Genomic DNA, 18,031 nt, shown 5'->3' with positions numbered 1-18,031 from the left:
CTGCGTACGGACTTATAACAAGATAGACTTGTTCGTTTCAAAGGTTGCTTTTGGCGGGGAATTTTCTTTGTCATCAATGACGCAGTACTGTTCGACACAACATAGTGCAAATTAAAGTTGGGCGTGCGCAGTTGGTTTAAAGTGAAGTTATGTATTGGCATGAAACGTCATGATTCTACAAAAACAGCTTAAGAAATAAGAGTGATATAAAATGTAATTTTCACATAAGACTGAAGAAAGTTCACCAAAACAAAGTTAACGCAACACTTGTTACTACACGAAAGTTTGGATTAGAAAATGCATGTTATCCATATACTTTTAGTAGTCGGTAAGATTGCCCTTCGGCACGCGGCGCTGCAGTAGCTGGTTATATTACATTAAAAGACCTGTCACACTGAACCATTGCACATCGGACTGCTGAGTTGGTTAAGGCTGCACCAAATCCGTAGTGTATTTTTGGCGCACAATTAGGGTCAGTCGTGTAAAGTGCCTTTCCCAAGGGCAAAACGTCGGGGCATAGTGGGTATCGAACTCGGCACCTTTCGATTCCGAGCCGAACGCTCTACCAGTTACGCCACAGTATTAAACGCCACACTGGTCACTTACCTGGCATTTATCACCATTGAATTCCTTATTTTAAACATATCCTTCCTCAGGCGCTACAGAAGTACCTAGCTGAGCGGGACCATGTCGAGGTCGGGCCGCCCTTGCCGAGCGCCTGGGCCAGAGGACGGGACAGGCCCATGGCTCACCTTACAGGGAACCCCGAACCCAACCACTATCCAAATCGTACGTGCATATCATTAGTATTGTCAATTAACTGAAGCGGCATCTTCATATTCCAGAAGATCAGTAGAAAACAGTTCAAATAGATATCTATCGGATCTACCTTATAACAAAAAGTTTTAAACAAAGTTTAGGTATGACGAATTGTTTGATGTCAAATGAAAGGTTGCTCACATCGGTTAATTCATATATAACATGTAGAGATAGTTCAGTTCAGTTCAGGTCATCCTTCCGGTGACACAAGAGATAGATATATAGATAACTAAGCCAATGTTTCTACATATATAGATAGATAGATAGATACTTAAGCCAATATATATATAGAGAGAGGGTGAGAGAGAGAGACGGCGACGACGATACAGATACAGATACAAAAGATTGTACATGTACATGTATATGTATATGTTTCGACTTTGTATACGAATCAAGGTTCTTCCCACATTGATACTGGCGTATGAAAGCACACACTAACATTTTTCACAATTTTCTGTCCCACAGGAGAAGAAAACGAGGTTATGAAGATCAAAACCTGGGAGACGGAGCACGGCCTGGCGACTTTAGCAAACGGCATGGAGTACAACCGGGGGAACCTGGTCATCCCTGCAGACGGACTGTACTACGTCTACTCACAGCTGTCTTACAGGTACTTACTTATCCTCTTCGTCCCTGGTGAGACATAAGGCAATGCCACTTTTCTTCCATCTGGGTCTGTCCTGTTCTTCAGACTGTACTGACTGTCAGGAGAGACACATAGACGCCGGGTCATCTGACACTGTTCTCCTCCATGTGGTTTTTGGTCTTCCCTTTTTCTTTTACCGTCAAGTCTGCAAGTTAGCTAGGGCAATTTTTTCTTTTAATTCTGTCGTCAACCATTCTCATGACATGGCCAAGCCATTTCAGCCTCCTGTGCGTGATTTCTGTTGTTAGTCTCCTACAATCTGCCCTACAGGTGTGTATGTGGGGGTAGGGGGGGGGGGATTAAATGCCCTACAGTCGGTACTCTGACATCCCTGGGCAAAATATTTAAGGTCAGAAGAAGGCAGAATGATTACCAGAGCCTCTCAAAGAATTCCCTTTGCAAAGATGGACAAATCAAAAATCAACTAATTAAAAGCAAAAAATTGACTTTTCAAACGTCTCCAAAGTTTCACATGCTGTCATGCATGTTCAATGATTGCCCTACGTTTGTGATTTTTGTGCTTAGATATACCTTTTCCATATTGTAGAATCCTTATTCTTAAAAGTTTTAAAAGTTAAATAGATCAAATAAATAAATCAAAAAGTTGTAAATGATACCCCCTCCCACTACAGGTTCAGGAACGACCTACCTGAAGATTCGGGCAAGGAGGAGATAGTCTTCCAGATCATCCACTACACGTACAGGAGAAACTCTTACCCAGAACCCAACCATGTAATGAACTTGCAAATAAACTTTCAATATCTCCCTCCCCTACTACAGGTTCAGGAACGACCTGCCGGAAGATTCGGGCAAGGAGGAGAGAGTCTTCCAGATCATCCACTACACGTACAGAAGGAACTCTTGCTTGAAACCCAAACAGGTCATGAACTTGCAAATACCAGTAAACTTTCAATATCTCCCTCCCCTACTACAGGTTTAGGAACGACCTACCGGAAGATTCGGGCAAGGAAGAGAGAGTCTTCCAGATCATCCACTACACGTACAGGAGGAACTCTTACCCTGAACCCAAGCAGATCATGAAGACGGCGAAGAGCACGTGCTGGTCCAAGAGAGTGGAGTTCGGGCTGTACACGTCGTTTCAAGGCGGGGTGTTTCAGCTGCAGAAGGGGGACAAGATCTGGGTCTCAGTGTCGAACGCCCCTCTCATCTGCTTTGACGAAACGTCGAGCTTCTTCGGTGCATTTATGTTGTATTGATGAGAGTCACCTGTTGTAACTACTAGAATAATGTTGTCAGGTAACCTGTTATATGTTAAGTATGTATTGACTGCGTAAGAAAAATAAAAGTATATAGTATAAAGTAAAGGGTAAACTATTATGAGTTATGGGCAAAACGATCGTTTAATAAGCCAAGGGCATGAATTATTGACATGTTAAGTGCATTGCTACATCTAATGCTTTTCATACACTTTTCGAGGGAAAACTGTCATTTTTTAAATATTTTGTCGAACAAAAAACCTTTTCAAACTGCCTCAACGTCTACCCGAAGAGAATGACGCTGTAACATTGACTTGTCATGCGCTTGTAATCTTCGAAGGCTGCAAACAGCTTAGATGTTAGATTTTGGCAAATAAGCTCTTTTTTTAAGTTCACTTTGTCACTAGCTGTAATGTCACAAACTGTGTATTCTTGTGAACGTGTTGTTAATGTACCCCATACAAAGTTAGCTGTGTATCGAATTACTTAAAGGTCATTAAAGGGCTTACCGAACGTCACTTTGTTGATCTTCTGTTCCAGACCATAAACTAGTCTTTGACAAATTAAACACATACATGTCGAACATGCTCTTACAGGTCTATATGTGATTGATTTGTATGCCCATTGTTCTTTTTTCATACCTTAGGAGTCAAACTGTGGGTACGATTGCTGACAGTGTTGTCATTATTGCACTATGCAACGAAAACACGTCACAAGCGTGATTGGTAGGCCAAAGTTTGCCTGTGCCAACCTCGTAGCTAAGTTTCTATTTGCTCAACACCCCACAAAGCTGACACTTCAGATTGCATCAGGCGTAGGCACAGGTAGTACTCACTCCCGGCAGGTCCCTATTTCTCCCCCGGAAAACGGACAGGAAGGCAAAAATGGCAGCACGCAGTTCTAAGCGTCAAGACAGCGAGTGTTCCACCGCTCCTTTAGCCGATGACATCTACGAGCGAAAAGCCTGTAACAGCCACTGTACGCTCGTGGTGTTGTGCTCAGTCTTGGCGTTTTTCTGCGCGGGCCTGCTTGCCGGACTGGCCACGATGTGGGTCTACTTCGGCCAGCAGATTGACCAGCTAAGGAGCGCCTACGAGAAGCTGGACCTCCCAGGACACGGCAGTGACCGCTGGAACATCACTGCTACTGTGGATGAGGTAGGGTAGCCTCCATCTGACCTTCCTATGGGGATGCGGGGATCGTAGAATTCCGGGGAAAAGTCGGGAAATTGGCCAGGGGAGTCAGTCTACGCTAAGGTTCATGTTTCCCCTCAAGAGATCGGCCAACTTCTCTGGTAGCAAAACTCCCCTGGCAAATTATTCTCCCTGTAATACTACTAGCCAGCGTAGTCAGTCTGGTATACGGTAGAGTCTGGTAGGGAGGAAAATTTAAAGTTGTTTTCACGAGCCGGGAAGTACCGGTCAATTTGTAAATAAAGTCTTGGTCTAGATCTGTTTTGTTTACAAGGTGAGCAAGATAAAGAGTAGGGTGGCATTTACAGTTCTTTTCGTCTTGGTGAAAATGGAAATCATCAAATCTTTTAATTAGTCACAAATAAAGCGTCAAATCTTCACGAAAACAAGTTTAAAACTCTTTCACTTTCACAAAGGTCAAAAGTTCATAATTTCATGTCTACGTACTACGTTTGCTTGTCAGAATTCGAGACGAAATCAACGGTTTGAAAGGACATTATACAGTCAGCAATCCAAAAGGGAAAATGTGACTCATTTCTGCAGAAGAATTCAGTTGATGTTTTAAGTCTGTTGATAAACAATGGTTATTGCCCACTAATGTCATGTGATGGTGCAACGGTCGACAAGTTGTTTTTTCACGGAGAGCAAAGTCCGCTTACGTAAGCCTTGTGTTGAGTTTATGGCACTCAAACATAGCGCAGTCTCCAAACAGTTTGATAGGCAGTTTGACAAAATTCACAAAATCTTTAATCTTTTTGATTACCATGTCTTAGTTGATGTTGAAAGAACATTTGAATGAAGAATCAAAAGTATTCAACTGAATTGTGAAACGAGTTGTCACAAAAGTGAGATGCACAGGGTGTTATAATAAAAGAGTAAAAAAAAGTTTTAACTGATTTGAGTCGGTGAATCTTCAATGATCTTGAGGCAAATGTATGACATTCATGATAAGAAATTGATATTTTCACTCTTATAGTTGAATTACAAGGATTAGAAAGAGATCTGAAAAAGTAATCATCGCCTTTGAGTGATCATTGCAAATCAACCAACACCTCCATCTTACAGGCCGTGAGAATGCTTTTGGAGCAAGAAGAAGACCAGAAAGCCGCAGCCGACCACACCCAGGTCGGACCGCCCATCCAGACCGGCTGGTCCCCCGGCTCCAGGAAACCCATGGCACATCTGACGGGAAACCCGCGACAGAACTTGCGGAGTAAGACCCACGTGTTGTGTTGTTCTACCCTCTAAGCTGAGGTTTGGCTCATTGCCCGGCAGACATGAAGAAAACGGCACAATATAGAAAGTCCGGCGAAAACGCCTAAACACTCAAAATAGCCGGAGCCGAACCTCTGCTTGGAGAGTGACTGAAATATTAGTTCAGTGCATCCTTGCTTAAAGAACATGGAGCAATTGACAATATTGTATGTATAAGACAAATGTTACTGCAGGTTAGGTATCATAAGAAACATCAAAGTATGAAACGTTGAAATAATCACGGTGGTCGATTGCATGACTGTTAAGGAACGATTACTGTAGTACATGTTTGCTCAAAGCAAACAGTGCAATTGAAAATATTGTATAGGCAAAAAATGACTGATGTTATACCGTAGCAGGATAGGCATTCCCAGATAGCAAAACTGCTAAGAAAGTAGTTATATAAAGCTGTACCGTTTTTTAACTGTTTCTTGTCAATCGGAGCAGCAACCTTAAGGTGCTTGGCCTGTACAAGATCAACAGCGATTTTGAAAGCCACTTGTTCTTCTGTTTTTTTTCTTACACTAACTTCTCTTTTCTTTTCTTTTCTTTTCTTTTCAAAACAGAACACCACGGAGAAGTGAAACTGCGGTCCTGGGAGAGCGAACAGGGCCTGGCCACCCTGGCTAACGGAATGAAGTACAGAGGAGGAAACCTCATAATTCCCGTCGATGGACTGTACTACATCTACTCACAACTGTCCTACAGGTTCCTAAATGAAAACCCGGAAGAACATTCAGACAAGGATGCTAACATTTTTCAGCTCATTCATTACACATTCAAACAATCTTCTTATCCGGAACCACAGCTTATAATGAAAAGTTCAAGAAGCACGTGTTGGTCTAAGAGAACTGAGTTTGGACTTTACACGTCGTTTCAGGGCGGGGTCTTCAGGCTAGAGAAGGGGGACAAGGTTTCGATTTCGGTCTCTAACGCGCAAATGATTTCTTTTGAGGAATCTTCAAGTTTCTTTGGTGCTTTCATGATATGAAATAAATTTGCAAGAAGTCACACAATAGATTTGACTCGTGTCATCAGTGACAAACTAAAGTTACTTTCTTCAACAAATGCACATATCTCATGACAGTTCATGACAGACATTTTTGTTGTAAAAAATCAATATGATAAGATTCGGAAATGTTATTTTTGAGTCCGCTTTAAAAACTGAATTGTACATATTATTTCTTGTTATGAAGTTATCATAAGTTGCCAGCTTTACTGCCAGCGTTACGATTGCCAATTTACTATGTAAATGGATTATAAACGATTTAACATACATTTTGAGAGATTTTCAATAAAAAATGCAATCGCTACAAGAAGGGTTTCGATGCTTGCAATGAGACTACGTATGTATATATATTGTTGAAATATATTGTTCGGTAAATAGAATTATTAATATTTCTGCGTGTTACATGTCAGACAACGAGACATATCAGGATCGCCGCTTCCTCACTCGTCTAGTGAGGCACCGAGCTAGGTGATGGCCATTTAACAAGATATAGAAAGAAAGAACTTTATTGCACGACAAATTATTGTAGATGGTACAACGTATGGCAACGACTATCACACAAAGTACAAAATAGATGTATACAAGAAAACTTAACATCCTAAACAACATGACAATAAGGGCTAAAACAAGTCTTTGATATAGCGTTGAAAAAAATCGAGTAAGGCTAACCATGAGTTTCGGTATTCTTTCTAATAACTAATCAGTCTTTTATATATTTGCCTATCTTTATATTATGGGAGTTGTGGCACCTAAAGATATATACAAATCTGTCTGTAGCATCGAATTTCGTGAAATCTGCTGTACTGGATTCTAGAAACGTGAATAGCTCATCACGCAAAATAGCGTATCTAGATCATTCCATTCTAAAGTGAAACTCATCCCCAATAATAAAGCAATGTGATCTATCATAAGAAGTATCAATGACGGCTACTCAGGGTTTGAATTTTCCCGCACTGTATGACAGATTTAAACGAATGTCATATTAGCATTGATGTGACAACCATTCATAGTCAGGAATATGTCAGCCCATATGTTTAAAAAACGTAAATCACATTTAAACAAAAATTATTGCATCTATAAAAATTAACCTGTCGCTTCCCGAAAATATACCCTAAATCTCAAAACAAAGACAAACGTACTGTAACAATCGTATGGTTCCATCAAGGACACATTTCAAGGACAGTTCTTACTTGACTAGTCATAAGCTACATCAAGAGATTAGTCTGAATATCGGAAGGCATGATTCTGCGCAACTCGTCTTAAAGAACAACCCTTAATACGTCAATCGTATTCCGAATTCCCTCCCAATGACGTAAATGCATAAAAAATAAACATAACATTTAATGAAGTACAGCAAGGAGCATGGTTCTGCGCAACTCAATAACAACCCCTAATACGCCAATCGCATCCTTCCTAGTACTATATATGCATAAAACATAGTAATAATAAAATTTTATTAGTCTGGATAAGATTTTATTAGTCTGGGAAATAGATAGTGTACGTACGGACGCACCGCAGCCGGCGGTGGAAAAAGCCTGTTTAGTACCGAGAATCATCGTAAAAACGCAGGAAAGAAGCGCTCGTCTGATCGATAGCTCGTCACTGATGCTGGCAGATTTGCTGACTAAGCAGATAAACGGCAGGTAAGTGACGAATAGTTTTTGGGCTGAAAGGTTTCGATACGGATAGACGGAATGTATGTGAGCGGTGGTGTGAAGCCGATCGCAGCCATGTTGTGCTTGATTCTCTTGCCAGCTGCCTGTGCAGCTTCCAGTGGCCCGGGTTTTCCTTCTTGTAAGGCAGGTGGATGGCAAGAGTGTGTGCCTGTCAAAGCACATTCGGGAATGATGGCCACTACAGTGTCTTGGAAATACGCATGTGCCATGTGTAAGGTCCAGAATGAGAGTGTCGCCTCAGGGGGGCCTTTCCCTTTTCTTGCCAAGGCGGAAGGTGTTGCAGTAAGAGGATACCCATTCCATGTCCTGTCGGCTGAGAGCCTGGCACCGCTCGAGCACTCCGTGGTCCGCAGTTTGGCTTTGATAGATGCAGAGATCACCGATGTGGAGAACAACACCTTCGCTGGGTTTTCCATTCTCTTCAAGCTGTCCTTAGATTCTAACAGATTGACAAGCGTGAAGCGTGCCTGGTCCACTGGCTTGGAGAAGCTCTTTCAGCTGGTATTGTCCAACAACAACATCAAGCAGATAGAGCCAGGTGCATTCGTGCGCCTGACACATCTGTATCTCTTGGATCTGGAAAACAACCTGCTGCAAGTTGTGGATCCTGCCTGGCTCTTTCGGCTGAAAGGTATAAAGATCTTATTCCTGGGGTCCAATGCAATCAACAGCATATCTCCAGGGTCATTCAAACACCTGCAGCTGACCCTGTTAGACCTGACCAGTACTGGTCTGTCATGTTTGGATGGAGAGGTGCTTCTGGGGCAGAGTTCACTGGCAAGGCTTAGCATCAGCAGTGACGTGTTGTCATCTGTCCATGATGCCAGGCCTCATGGAATGATGTGGAGCCTATATCAGGTAACCAATGTTTACAGAGGGTCAGTAACAATGGTCGTTTGGGTGCCCAAGCTCATCTTCTGTGTCAGGCACAATGCTTATGGCTTCTCGTTTGGGTGGATGTTTGCTTCATCAAATAACGTGCCTTTAAACATGGTGGGAGTCACCCCTGGCAATTCATGCGGAGTTTTCGATAGATCTCTTAGAATGATTTCTATCCAGGCTCCCGTAGTTGTCTTGGCTACTGACGGCTCTCAGGCTGACAAACTGGTCCCCAACACACTTGAGCAATGCATGGAGGTTTGGGAATACGCTAGCGGCATTACAGTGGGTCCGGTGGGAAGCTCAATCTTCCGACTGGCTTCAATGACCGAAGGCAATGCAAGCTTTGAAGGTGTTGCCATGTCATTTTCTCAGACAAAAGACACGACCACACTCACCACTTATGAACCTGGATACAACCAAAGGCATGCCACCCCCACAAACACCTTCCGCGACAATACACAAAACATCACCTGCATTCTGCTCACCAAAGATGAACACACTGAGTTGTTCTTCACCGCTCCACAGGTCCAGGGGCACACACACACAACACCAACCCCTTACAGAACAGATACTGAGTCCAGCAGACTGACACATTACACATCCTCAGAACCGGGAGACAACTCCACACTGCGGATGAGTACCACAACTGGATCAGAGATGCCTCCAGCAACAGATCATGTTGTCATCCCAGTCGTCGTCTCGGCTGTGCTCAGTCTGGTCGTTTCGTCCCTTGCTGTGTTGGCATGGATGTCAAGCTCACCAGGGCTAAACACCGAGGATGAGAGCGACGATGCGCACGTCTGGACCATCCCACCTGGCGTTGCCTTCCCCGGCTTGCTGAGGTCGGCTTCCCTCCCTGCATGCTCAAGCAAGATGGCGTCGGATGACGCAGCCTCCTGTAGGTCATTGCCCGCTGTTCTGCATTCCATCGAACCTGCTTACAGCGGGATCCCAGATGATATAGCTGCTGCCCACAGGCCTTTGCCTGGTCTGCCCCACACATACTGGGAGATTCCAGATGACGACATCTCCGACTTGGTGCGGTCTTCGTCTCTCCCTGCAGTATCATGCACACGCAAGGGCGCACCAGACGATGCGACATCCTGCAGGTCATTGCCGGCTGTTCTCATGTCCATTGAACCCACTTACAGTCTGATCCCAGATCGCATAGCAGCTGCACAGCGCCCCCTGCCTGCTCTCCCGCGCATATCCTGGGAGACTGCAGATCGCAACACCGCTGCACAGCGCCCTCTGTCGGCCCCTCGGCATACCTACAGCGAGATCCCGGATGACGAGAGCGGGCCCATGCCTTTCTATGCTGATGCTGCAGAGCATCACATACCACGGCGCTCGTCCCTTGCCACACTGCCTAACACTTACTGGCCTTGGGAGATCTCCGGAGATGGAACCCGTATCACTCCACGGCGTGCGTCCCTCCCCCTCGTCACACTGCCCAACACGTACTGGCCATGGGAGATGACAGGGCAGGGTGCGCGTAACATACCACGGCGCTCGTCCCTTGCCAAACTGCCTAACACTTACTGGCCATGGGAGATTGGAGACGGACCCAGTAACACACCACGGCGCTCGTCCCTTTCCACACTGCCTAACACCTACTGGCCATGGGAGATCTCTACAGGAGAGAGAACTCGTAACACACCACGACGTGTCTCTCTCCCCCTGGTCACACCACCTGACACCTACTGGCCATGGGAGATTGGGGAGGGACCTAGAAACACACCACGGCGCTCGTCCCTTTCCACACTGCCTAACACCTACTGGCCATGGGAGATCTCTACAGGAGAGAGAACTCGTAACACACCACGACGTGCGTCCCTCCCCCTGGTCACACCACCTAACACCTACTGGCCATGGGAGATTGGGGATGGACCTAGTAACACACCACGGCGCTCGTCCCTTTCCACACTGCCTAACACCTACTGGCCATGGGAGATCTCTGCAGGGGAGGGAACCCGTAACACACCACGGCGCTCGTCCCTTGCCACACTGCCTAACACCTACTGGCCATGGGAGATTGGGGACGGACCCAGTAACACACCACGGCGCTCGTCCCTTTCCACACTGCCTAACACCTACTGGCCATGGGAGGTGACAGGGCAGGGTGCGCGTAACACACCACGGCGCTCCTCCCTTTCCACACTGCCTAACACCTACTGGCCATGGGAGATCTCTACAGGAGAGAGAGCTCGTAACACACCACGACGTGTCTCTCTCCCCCTCACATTGCCTAACACCTACTGGCCATGGGAGATATCTGCAGGGGAGGGAACCCGTAACACACCACGGCGTGCGTCCCTCCCCCTGGTCACACCACCTAACACCTACTGGCCATGGGAGATTGGGGAGGGACCTAGTAACACACCATGGCGCTCGTCCCTTTCCACACTGCCTAACACCTACTGGCCATGGGAGATTGGGGAGGGACCCAGTAATACACCACAAGGTGAGTCTTTCCCACTCACACTACCTAACACCTACTGGCCATGGGCGATCCCTGGTGAGGGACCCAGTAATACACCACAGGGTGAGTCTTTCCCCCTCACACTACCAAACACCTACTGGCCATGGGCGGTCCCTGGTGAGGGACCCAGTAATACACCACAGGGTGAGTCTTTCCCCCTCACACTACCTAACACCTACTGGCCATGGGCGATCCCTGGTGAGTGACCCAGTAATACACCACAGGGTGAGTCTTTCCCCCTCACAATACCTAACACCTACTGGCCATGGGAGATCTCTTCAGGAGAGGGAACCGGCGACAAACCGTAGCAACCCACCACCATGCTTCCTATCACCTGAATTCTCTAACCATTTACTTTTCCATTTCAGGGTACAGAAATTACTGTTTTACCTACACTTAACGTTAGAACTTTTTTTTTTAAACTGCTGGAGCCAATTTTGCTTGTTTTGCTTGCGACTTTGAAAGAGAATAATCCAAAAAGGGTTTGACAGATCCTCATAAATGTGAGGGAAAACTATACATGCTAAATAATCAGAAGCTTATTTGCATCATGTGCCATTTGTTTTACCAACGAAAGGTACGTTCTTTAACGTCAATTAATTTAAGTGATCGTTGATTAAAATAAAGGTGAAGCTCTTTGGACTTTGAATCATGCAAAGATCCTCATTTGCATAAGTGATTAAAATGCTACAATAAGCATCCTCCTTTTGCTACAATACAGCTTTCATGATCCGAAAAACCAGTGTTATTTGAGTAGATCATTAACTAATGCATTTATGCAAATGATGATTGTATGTACATTTATCAATGATACGTCTTATAAATACGCCCTCATTTGGCAAAGGTATGAGGTCGTGGACCTCTGATTTCTAAAATACTGCATTCTATTCTTACTAATTAAAAGTTGCCGACAGAAATTACAGCTCCATTTCGTTCTAACAGGAATTGGTAACAGAAATTTTGGTACAGATATTTTGCAACATTGTTTACTGCTGCAACTAAAAAGTTGAAGTATATCATATATATTCTGTCCTATTGCAATAAGACATTTGGTACCGCAGTGGTGTACTAGCTGGCTGGCTGCCAGGATGAAAAACATAGTGTAGAAAACTCAATGCACTATGAAGCGACCGGTGTGGCTTTTTCAAATTTAAACAGTCCGGCAGCATTGCCCTGCTTTCCTGCCACCTCATTCAATTACGAACTGAGGCTAACGTTATATTTCTTTATTAACCACACGTGCTCGTGCCCACTCGCGGGTCAGATCTTCCAATGGTCACTGGACTATTTGACCCTCCTGAAGGCTTGAGTAGCCTTATTTGACCCTCCTGAAGGAAGAAAAACGTTCATTTCATCGGAACAATTTTGTTTTTCTTCTTCTGGAGGGGAGATTGGATGGGTTGAGTAACGGACAAGCTGGGCAAAATGCGACAGTATCTAATTTTACTTGAAGAATCTGTTTTTATTTTCTCTGGAGGGAGGGTGGGCTGGATTGGGTATCAGACATGTGGGGTAAAATGGGATAGTCTTTCAGCAATATTTTAGTGTCTGCAAGTGTACTTTATTTATGGGGGTAGCGATTATAGACTGTTGGTCTGATGGGCTTACCATGCTCAGAGCTTGTGCAAGAACTAGAAACTACATTAAAAAACGAAGTATGACACAAGTCACAAAAGAGTTTTAATGAATTTGAACTAAGTTTTATCTTATGTTGTTGCGTCAAATGTTGTTTGTAACTTTTATGGACACGCACCCGCGTTCTAATGTTTAGAATTTCTAATCAAATTCTATTGCTTGGTAAAAGTAAAAGTAGTAGATTGGCATGCAGTGGCCAGTTCAATGGGGAACAAACTTACATTCGTTGAGCGATGTTAGTAAAGATCTTCAAAAAGATCTTGACTGTTAGGCCTCGAACTGTCGGAGAGAAAAGGGTAAAATGACGTCATATTGAGGGCAAACCACAGCAGTACAGACGCTTATGGTGATATCAAATGTGCAGTTTAACTTTCGTCCGACCCGGGGCGCTCAATAATCACTGGTGTGAGCTGATCTATTGTGAATAACAAAATCGCCTCCGGAAAATCTGGTCTGGAAATATAATCCAAAGCGACCACACCCCTTAAAGCCATTAACACACTTGTGGAAGACAGTGACGTGTGTGCCTTGGTCTGCGACACAGAAAACCTACCAGCTCCAAACTTTCCAGTTAAAACATTTTCAATGTACTATGCAAACATACAAGAAAACGACGGTTGACATAACCAGTGAATACACCATATGTGCTCATGACATTGTCAGATTTCGCTGCATCTGGCACCTGCGGTTGGGATGAGTCATATTTCTCAACTGATGACCAGTTTGCACTATATATTTGGTACTTCTGTCAAGAGTGGACACAAGGGGACTAAACATGGCATCATTAAAGACTGCTTGATACCACGACATATACTAGTAGGCCAGGCTTAGGTCGTGGCTACGTCATTGAACTTGTGAAGATCTGTTGTCTATCTGCTGACATTCGCGATTTAAAACTTGTCAGAAGACGGTAGCAGGAAATTCGAACGTTCGCCTACAAGACCAGCTGGCGTACTTTAGTCTACATTTGTCCACAGGAGATTTATTCTTGTTATACTGAGGCTCTGACATATCACAGTTCATGGTCTTCTGACCACAGGCAGATTTAGCAATCCTCCTTTTGGTTGACATATGAACATAATTCGCAAGCTAAGAGCAAACCCCCATTGAACTGGTGACTCGTGTTTGGAGTTTGAAATACTTAATGCACTGCAAGACATTGTGTATATACTTATTGAGCTCCTCAGGATGTACTGTCCTTCTTCTCGCTTCTTGGTTATGAAGAAAATGTAGGATTGTTAGGGTTCAGTTATAGTCAGTTTATCAAAATGCATGAGAAATATAGAAAGATATATACGATAAGTATTTGCAAAAAAAGATAACTCAGATTGATCTTATTGTGCTATAGTTTTTTCATAATTCATCTATTTATTTATTGACTTTAACGATTTAATTGTTTTCCATAATAAGAGTTTTATGTCTTTAGTAGTATCATATAAATTTTACCATAGTTTACATTTTAAACACATGAACAATATCAGCAGTAGCTTGATTGACTGAATCCATTCTTGGATGTAACATTATACTAGTTTTGCGCATATTCTACCTTGTGTTGTACATTCTGTCCAGTATTGCTGGTTATATAAGCTCAACCCACTTGAACACTGTGTTTCTGCATGTATGTTTTGTAAAAAAAAAGCCTTATTGCTGACCGACTCGAGATAAACATGTATCATAAGGGCAATGGAATATTCATGTTATGTATTAGATCATTTCTACTATGTATAGGCTCAATGAACTGATTTCACGACTAAAAAGATGAAAATAAATCATATGTTGTGGACCTGAATTTGTGTTTGACCTTCTTTTCTTCGTGTACATTTAGTCGGAGCCATAGCTGTTTAGCAAATGGAAGATTGAGATTTATTTATTCATATATCTATTTATTCATCTCAAAACGGGTGGGTAGACAATACAGACAATGTGTTACATTCAGTCAGACACCAGTGGACAACATACAGTAGATCACATGAAAACCTAGGCGTCAAACCAAAATCAGTGTCCATTTCACCAAGGAGCTTTCATCAGATAAAATCTCCTTAATTTCAAAGTCGTAAACAACGTTCCAAGGTCAAACCGAAAACGTCAAAGATGGAGTGGAGGTCAGAGGTCAAGCTTCTAATCTTATATCTTTTAATTTTACATATTTTTGTATTGTGAGAGTTGTCATATCTAAAGATATACATTAATGTATTCAGATATGCTTATACAGTAGTAGCCGTTTAATTGCACACCCCATTTGCCAGCATAAGCCGTGAAATTATCCGCGTGGTGCAACAAAGCGAAGTTATCCAGCTGCACCGCACCATCAGGGTATTTGGGGATTCCGTGCAATTAACAGAAGTATGCGATAATCCGTTGTGCAATTAACTGGCTTCTGCTGTAGTTACACTTATAGGAAGTGGTAAAGTGCCTTAAAACAGAACTCAGGCTGTATGAGAGGATACTTTATATAACAATACCACAACGCATGTCAGCTACATACAGTTAAACAAAATAAGTTTGTACATGGGAAATAACCCAATTACGACAGAATTCCACATCAAGGCCTTGGTCGGTAATACTCATATGTGCACAGCAAGCATGTAATAACGATGTCCTCCATAAAATTTAGTCTTCTCACATCCATGCCTTTTAGAAAGGAATGTATTATTTACATTGAGCTTTGCATAACAAAACAACGGCGAACTAAATGCGAGATAACCAGAACTGTGAATGTGAGCGCACTAGTACAGTGTGTAGCCTCCACAGGTCGCAAACTGTACTCCTCAACCATCTAGCTCCTCTGGCGTGTTTTCTGACATTTTGTCTTATTTAGCCAATTCTACTACTTTCCCAGCGACCTATGGAGCCTGGTAGAGGCGAACTGTGTGCTCTTTTGACTTGACTGTCTTGAAACTGTTTACATGATCATGACGTTGGACCGGTTACCCAGACTTACAGTAGTCCACTCCACTTGTCTAATTTCTTTCATGATGTTCTCTGATGCATTAATTAATATATTCTTTTTCGCTATATTAGATTTTTGACCAACGATGTCATCTCAAAATGCTTTTTGTTATGTACAAACTTAAGGTAGCGAGTTGTTGTATTCTAGATTTAATCTATTTTCATCGGACATAACTTTACCAACCAATGTTCTATTTCCTCACGTTCAGCTACGGCATGTAAGGACGATATGCGTAATCAAACTTCGTGCTCTTGATGTCTGAGAAGCTCGTGTCAATATTTTGGTTGTTATTAGCCGGTTCGTACTCCCGCACCTGTATTACAGGGTTTGGTTTGTTGACAGTTTTCCTGTACTTCACACAGAAGCAAACAGCGACGATCGTCACGATGACAAGAAGGCCAGCCAGGACGCCTATCACCACGATGTAAATAACATATCTGTCGTCTGTCGGAGCGTTTGTTGTTGGGTTTGTTGTGGTCGTTGTGACGGTGGTTGGTGTCGGTGTTGGTACAGTTGTTGTTATTGTTGTTACAACCGTGGTTGGCCTGGTTGTAGTGGTTGGGGCAAGGGTTGTAGGTACCAACCCGTCGTTGCAGAGATCCTGTGCGCAACACTGTGAGCCAGCTGCAATTGGCAAGAATAACAAAACAAGGATTTAAACATGAAACATTACATTTTCTTATCTACAGTACCTCAGCTGTAAAAGTTGATAAAAAGATCTCTTTCCTGTCTACATGTTTTTCCTGTTTATTATATCTCTGTCATACGCAGTTTATTTTACCATAGTAACACTCTTTGCTACATTTATTTCGTCTTGGTATGTTGCAATTAAAGCAAATCATAAAAGAAACTCCATATTTACATAATAGGAGTTGCCCAATTTCAGACTGTATCATATTGGTGAAGTGATTTGTTATCTTACACAGTACTACGTGCTGACAGAAGGTAAAGTCTTTTTCTTTTACCTTCCCGACCGAAGTCAGGTACCCATTTATACTTGAGTGAAGTGAGGAAGGCCGCGTGAAGTGCCTTTCCCAAAGGCACAACGTCGGAGCCACGAGGGGTATCGAACTCGGGACCTCTGACTCCTGAGCCGAACGCTCTACCAGTTTTTTTTTTTTTTTACTCAATGGTCACCACGTAACAAGGCCATGAAAGCCACTCAAGGTTACGGGTTACATGATTGGAACTTTAACAGAATCTCTTCGCTAGGTCAGAAACATCATGATTGAGACCAGCCCAATTGCTCACTATGAGTGAGGACTAACTGACCCAATAGGCGAAGCAGGGGTTACGAGGGCTGCTCGGGAGATTCCCTACCCCTATATTTGGCCGGAATGGTTTGATCCGCTCGGGTGGATGTCGCACATGTGGCGGGTTCTTTACCGTGCTTGGGGTGTTGCTCTCCCCAAACACGGGGCTTCCATTTAACGTCCTATCCGAAGGACGGCCCGAGCCGAAGCTGGGTACTCATTTTCACTTGAGTGAAGTGAGGAAAGTCGTGTAAAGTGCCTTTCCCAAGGGCACAAGATCGGTAACACAGCAGGCGGATTCGAACCCGCAACCTCTCGGTCACGGGCCGAAGAAACTGCCACTGCGCTACACGGTCCCACAGTTACATCACACACGACGCCACGATTTAAATTAATTTTCAATTCTAATTTCTTTATTTGCAAATCCATGCCCGTAGGCTAATTGCAAGGGCACAAACGGTAAAAAGCAACACGTGTCAATTCTATACAGCTATTTATATGCATGACTCTAAATTCTTTACTGAGAGGTTTGACTTCTTCTTTGGAGGCAGTGGCTGAAGAAAAGTCCCACGTCTTTAATGATTAATGGGTTCTGTGATTTTAGGTTTAGGTTTTTTGGAGGTCTACTTGCTGGTGAAAATATCAAAACGGAATACAAGACCAGTGCTAGGAACTGAGATACCTACTCGTGCTCGAGGAATTCTGTATCGTTTCGCAGAGTGTGGAGTTCGCACATCTTCTCTCGATGAGTCTTAGCCAGCTTAGCTCAATCAGCAAGGACTGAAAAAAAGCCAGACGTAAAGAAAAAGTAAAGGTATATCTAACTTATCAATGTGATACCTAACCAGATGTACATGCTAGCCTCCATAGCAGGCTCTCTGGGCCTTTTTTATCTTTTTTTTAATCTTATAGTACACTTTTGCCGTCCTTTCTTTTGGTACTTTTGTACTGGGTCGCTTGTACTGCCGGTCTAGTACAAAAAGAAGAGGGCAGCAAAAGTGTATTATGAGGCAGA

The 18,031-nt window shown here is 43.5% G+C and overlaps 3 protein-coding genes across 3 annotated transcripts; 2 read left to right on the top strand and 1 right to left on the bottom strand.

The window, feature by feature from the left end:
* Window positions 1–1,279: 1,279 nt before the first annotated feature.
* On the top strand, window positions 1,280–3,177 carry LOC118429733 (tumor necrosis factor ligand superfamily member 10-like). The gene is made up of 2 exons (XM_035840355.1): window positions 1,280–1,429; window positions 2,400–3,177. The coding sequence occupies exons 1-2, from the start codon at window positions 1,302–1,304 to the stop codon at window positions 2,680–2,682; spliced, it is 411 nt and encodes a 136-aa protein (XP_035696248.1). The 5' UTR covers window positions 1,280–1,301; the 3' UTR covers window positions 2,683–3,177.
* A 312-nt stretch (window positions 3,178–3,489) lies between these two features.
* On the top strand, window positions 3,490–6,144 carry LOC118429732 (tumor necrosis factor ligand superfamily member 10-like). Its single transcript, XM_035840354.1, has 3 exons — window positions 3,490–3,839; window positions 4,941–5,088; window positions 5,696–6,144. The coding sequence occupies exons 1-3, from the start codon at window positions 3,567–3,569 to the stop codon at window positions 6,118–6,120; spliced, it is 846 nt and encodes a 281-aa protein (XP_035696247.1). The 5' UTR covers window positions 3,490–3,566; the 3' UTR covers window positions 6,121–6,144.
* A 9,794-nt stretch (window positions 6,145–15,938) lies between these two features.
* Window positions 15,939–17,797, bottom strand: LOC118429734 (serine/threonine-protein kinase atg1-like). Its single transcript, XM_035840356.1, has 2 exons — window positions 17,703–17,797; window positions 15,939–16,387 (listed from the first exon to the last, which is right to left on the bottom strand). Exons 1-2 carry the CDS (start codon window positions 17,750–17,752, stop codon window positions 16,054–16,056), a joined length of 384 nt encoding a protein of 127 aa, XP_035696249.1. The 5' UTR covers window positions 17,753–17,797; the 3' UTR covers window positions 15,939–16,053.
* Between the last annotated feature and the right edge of the window lie 234 nt (window positions 17,798–18,031).

The sequence above is a fragment of the Branchiostoma floridae genome, chromosome 13, assembly GCF_000003815.2.
Source record: "Branchiostoma floridae strain S238N-H82 chromosome 13, Bfl_VNyyK, whole genome shotgun sequence".
NCBI lineage: Eukaryota > Metazoa > Chordata > Leptocardii > Amphioxiformes > Branchiostomatidae > Branchiostoma > Branchiostoma floridae.
The sequence above is the reverse complement of the archived record's forward strand: the minus strand, read 5'-3'. Positions and strand labels throughout refer to the sequence as shown.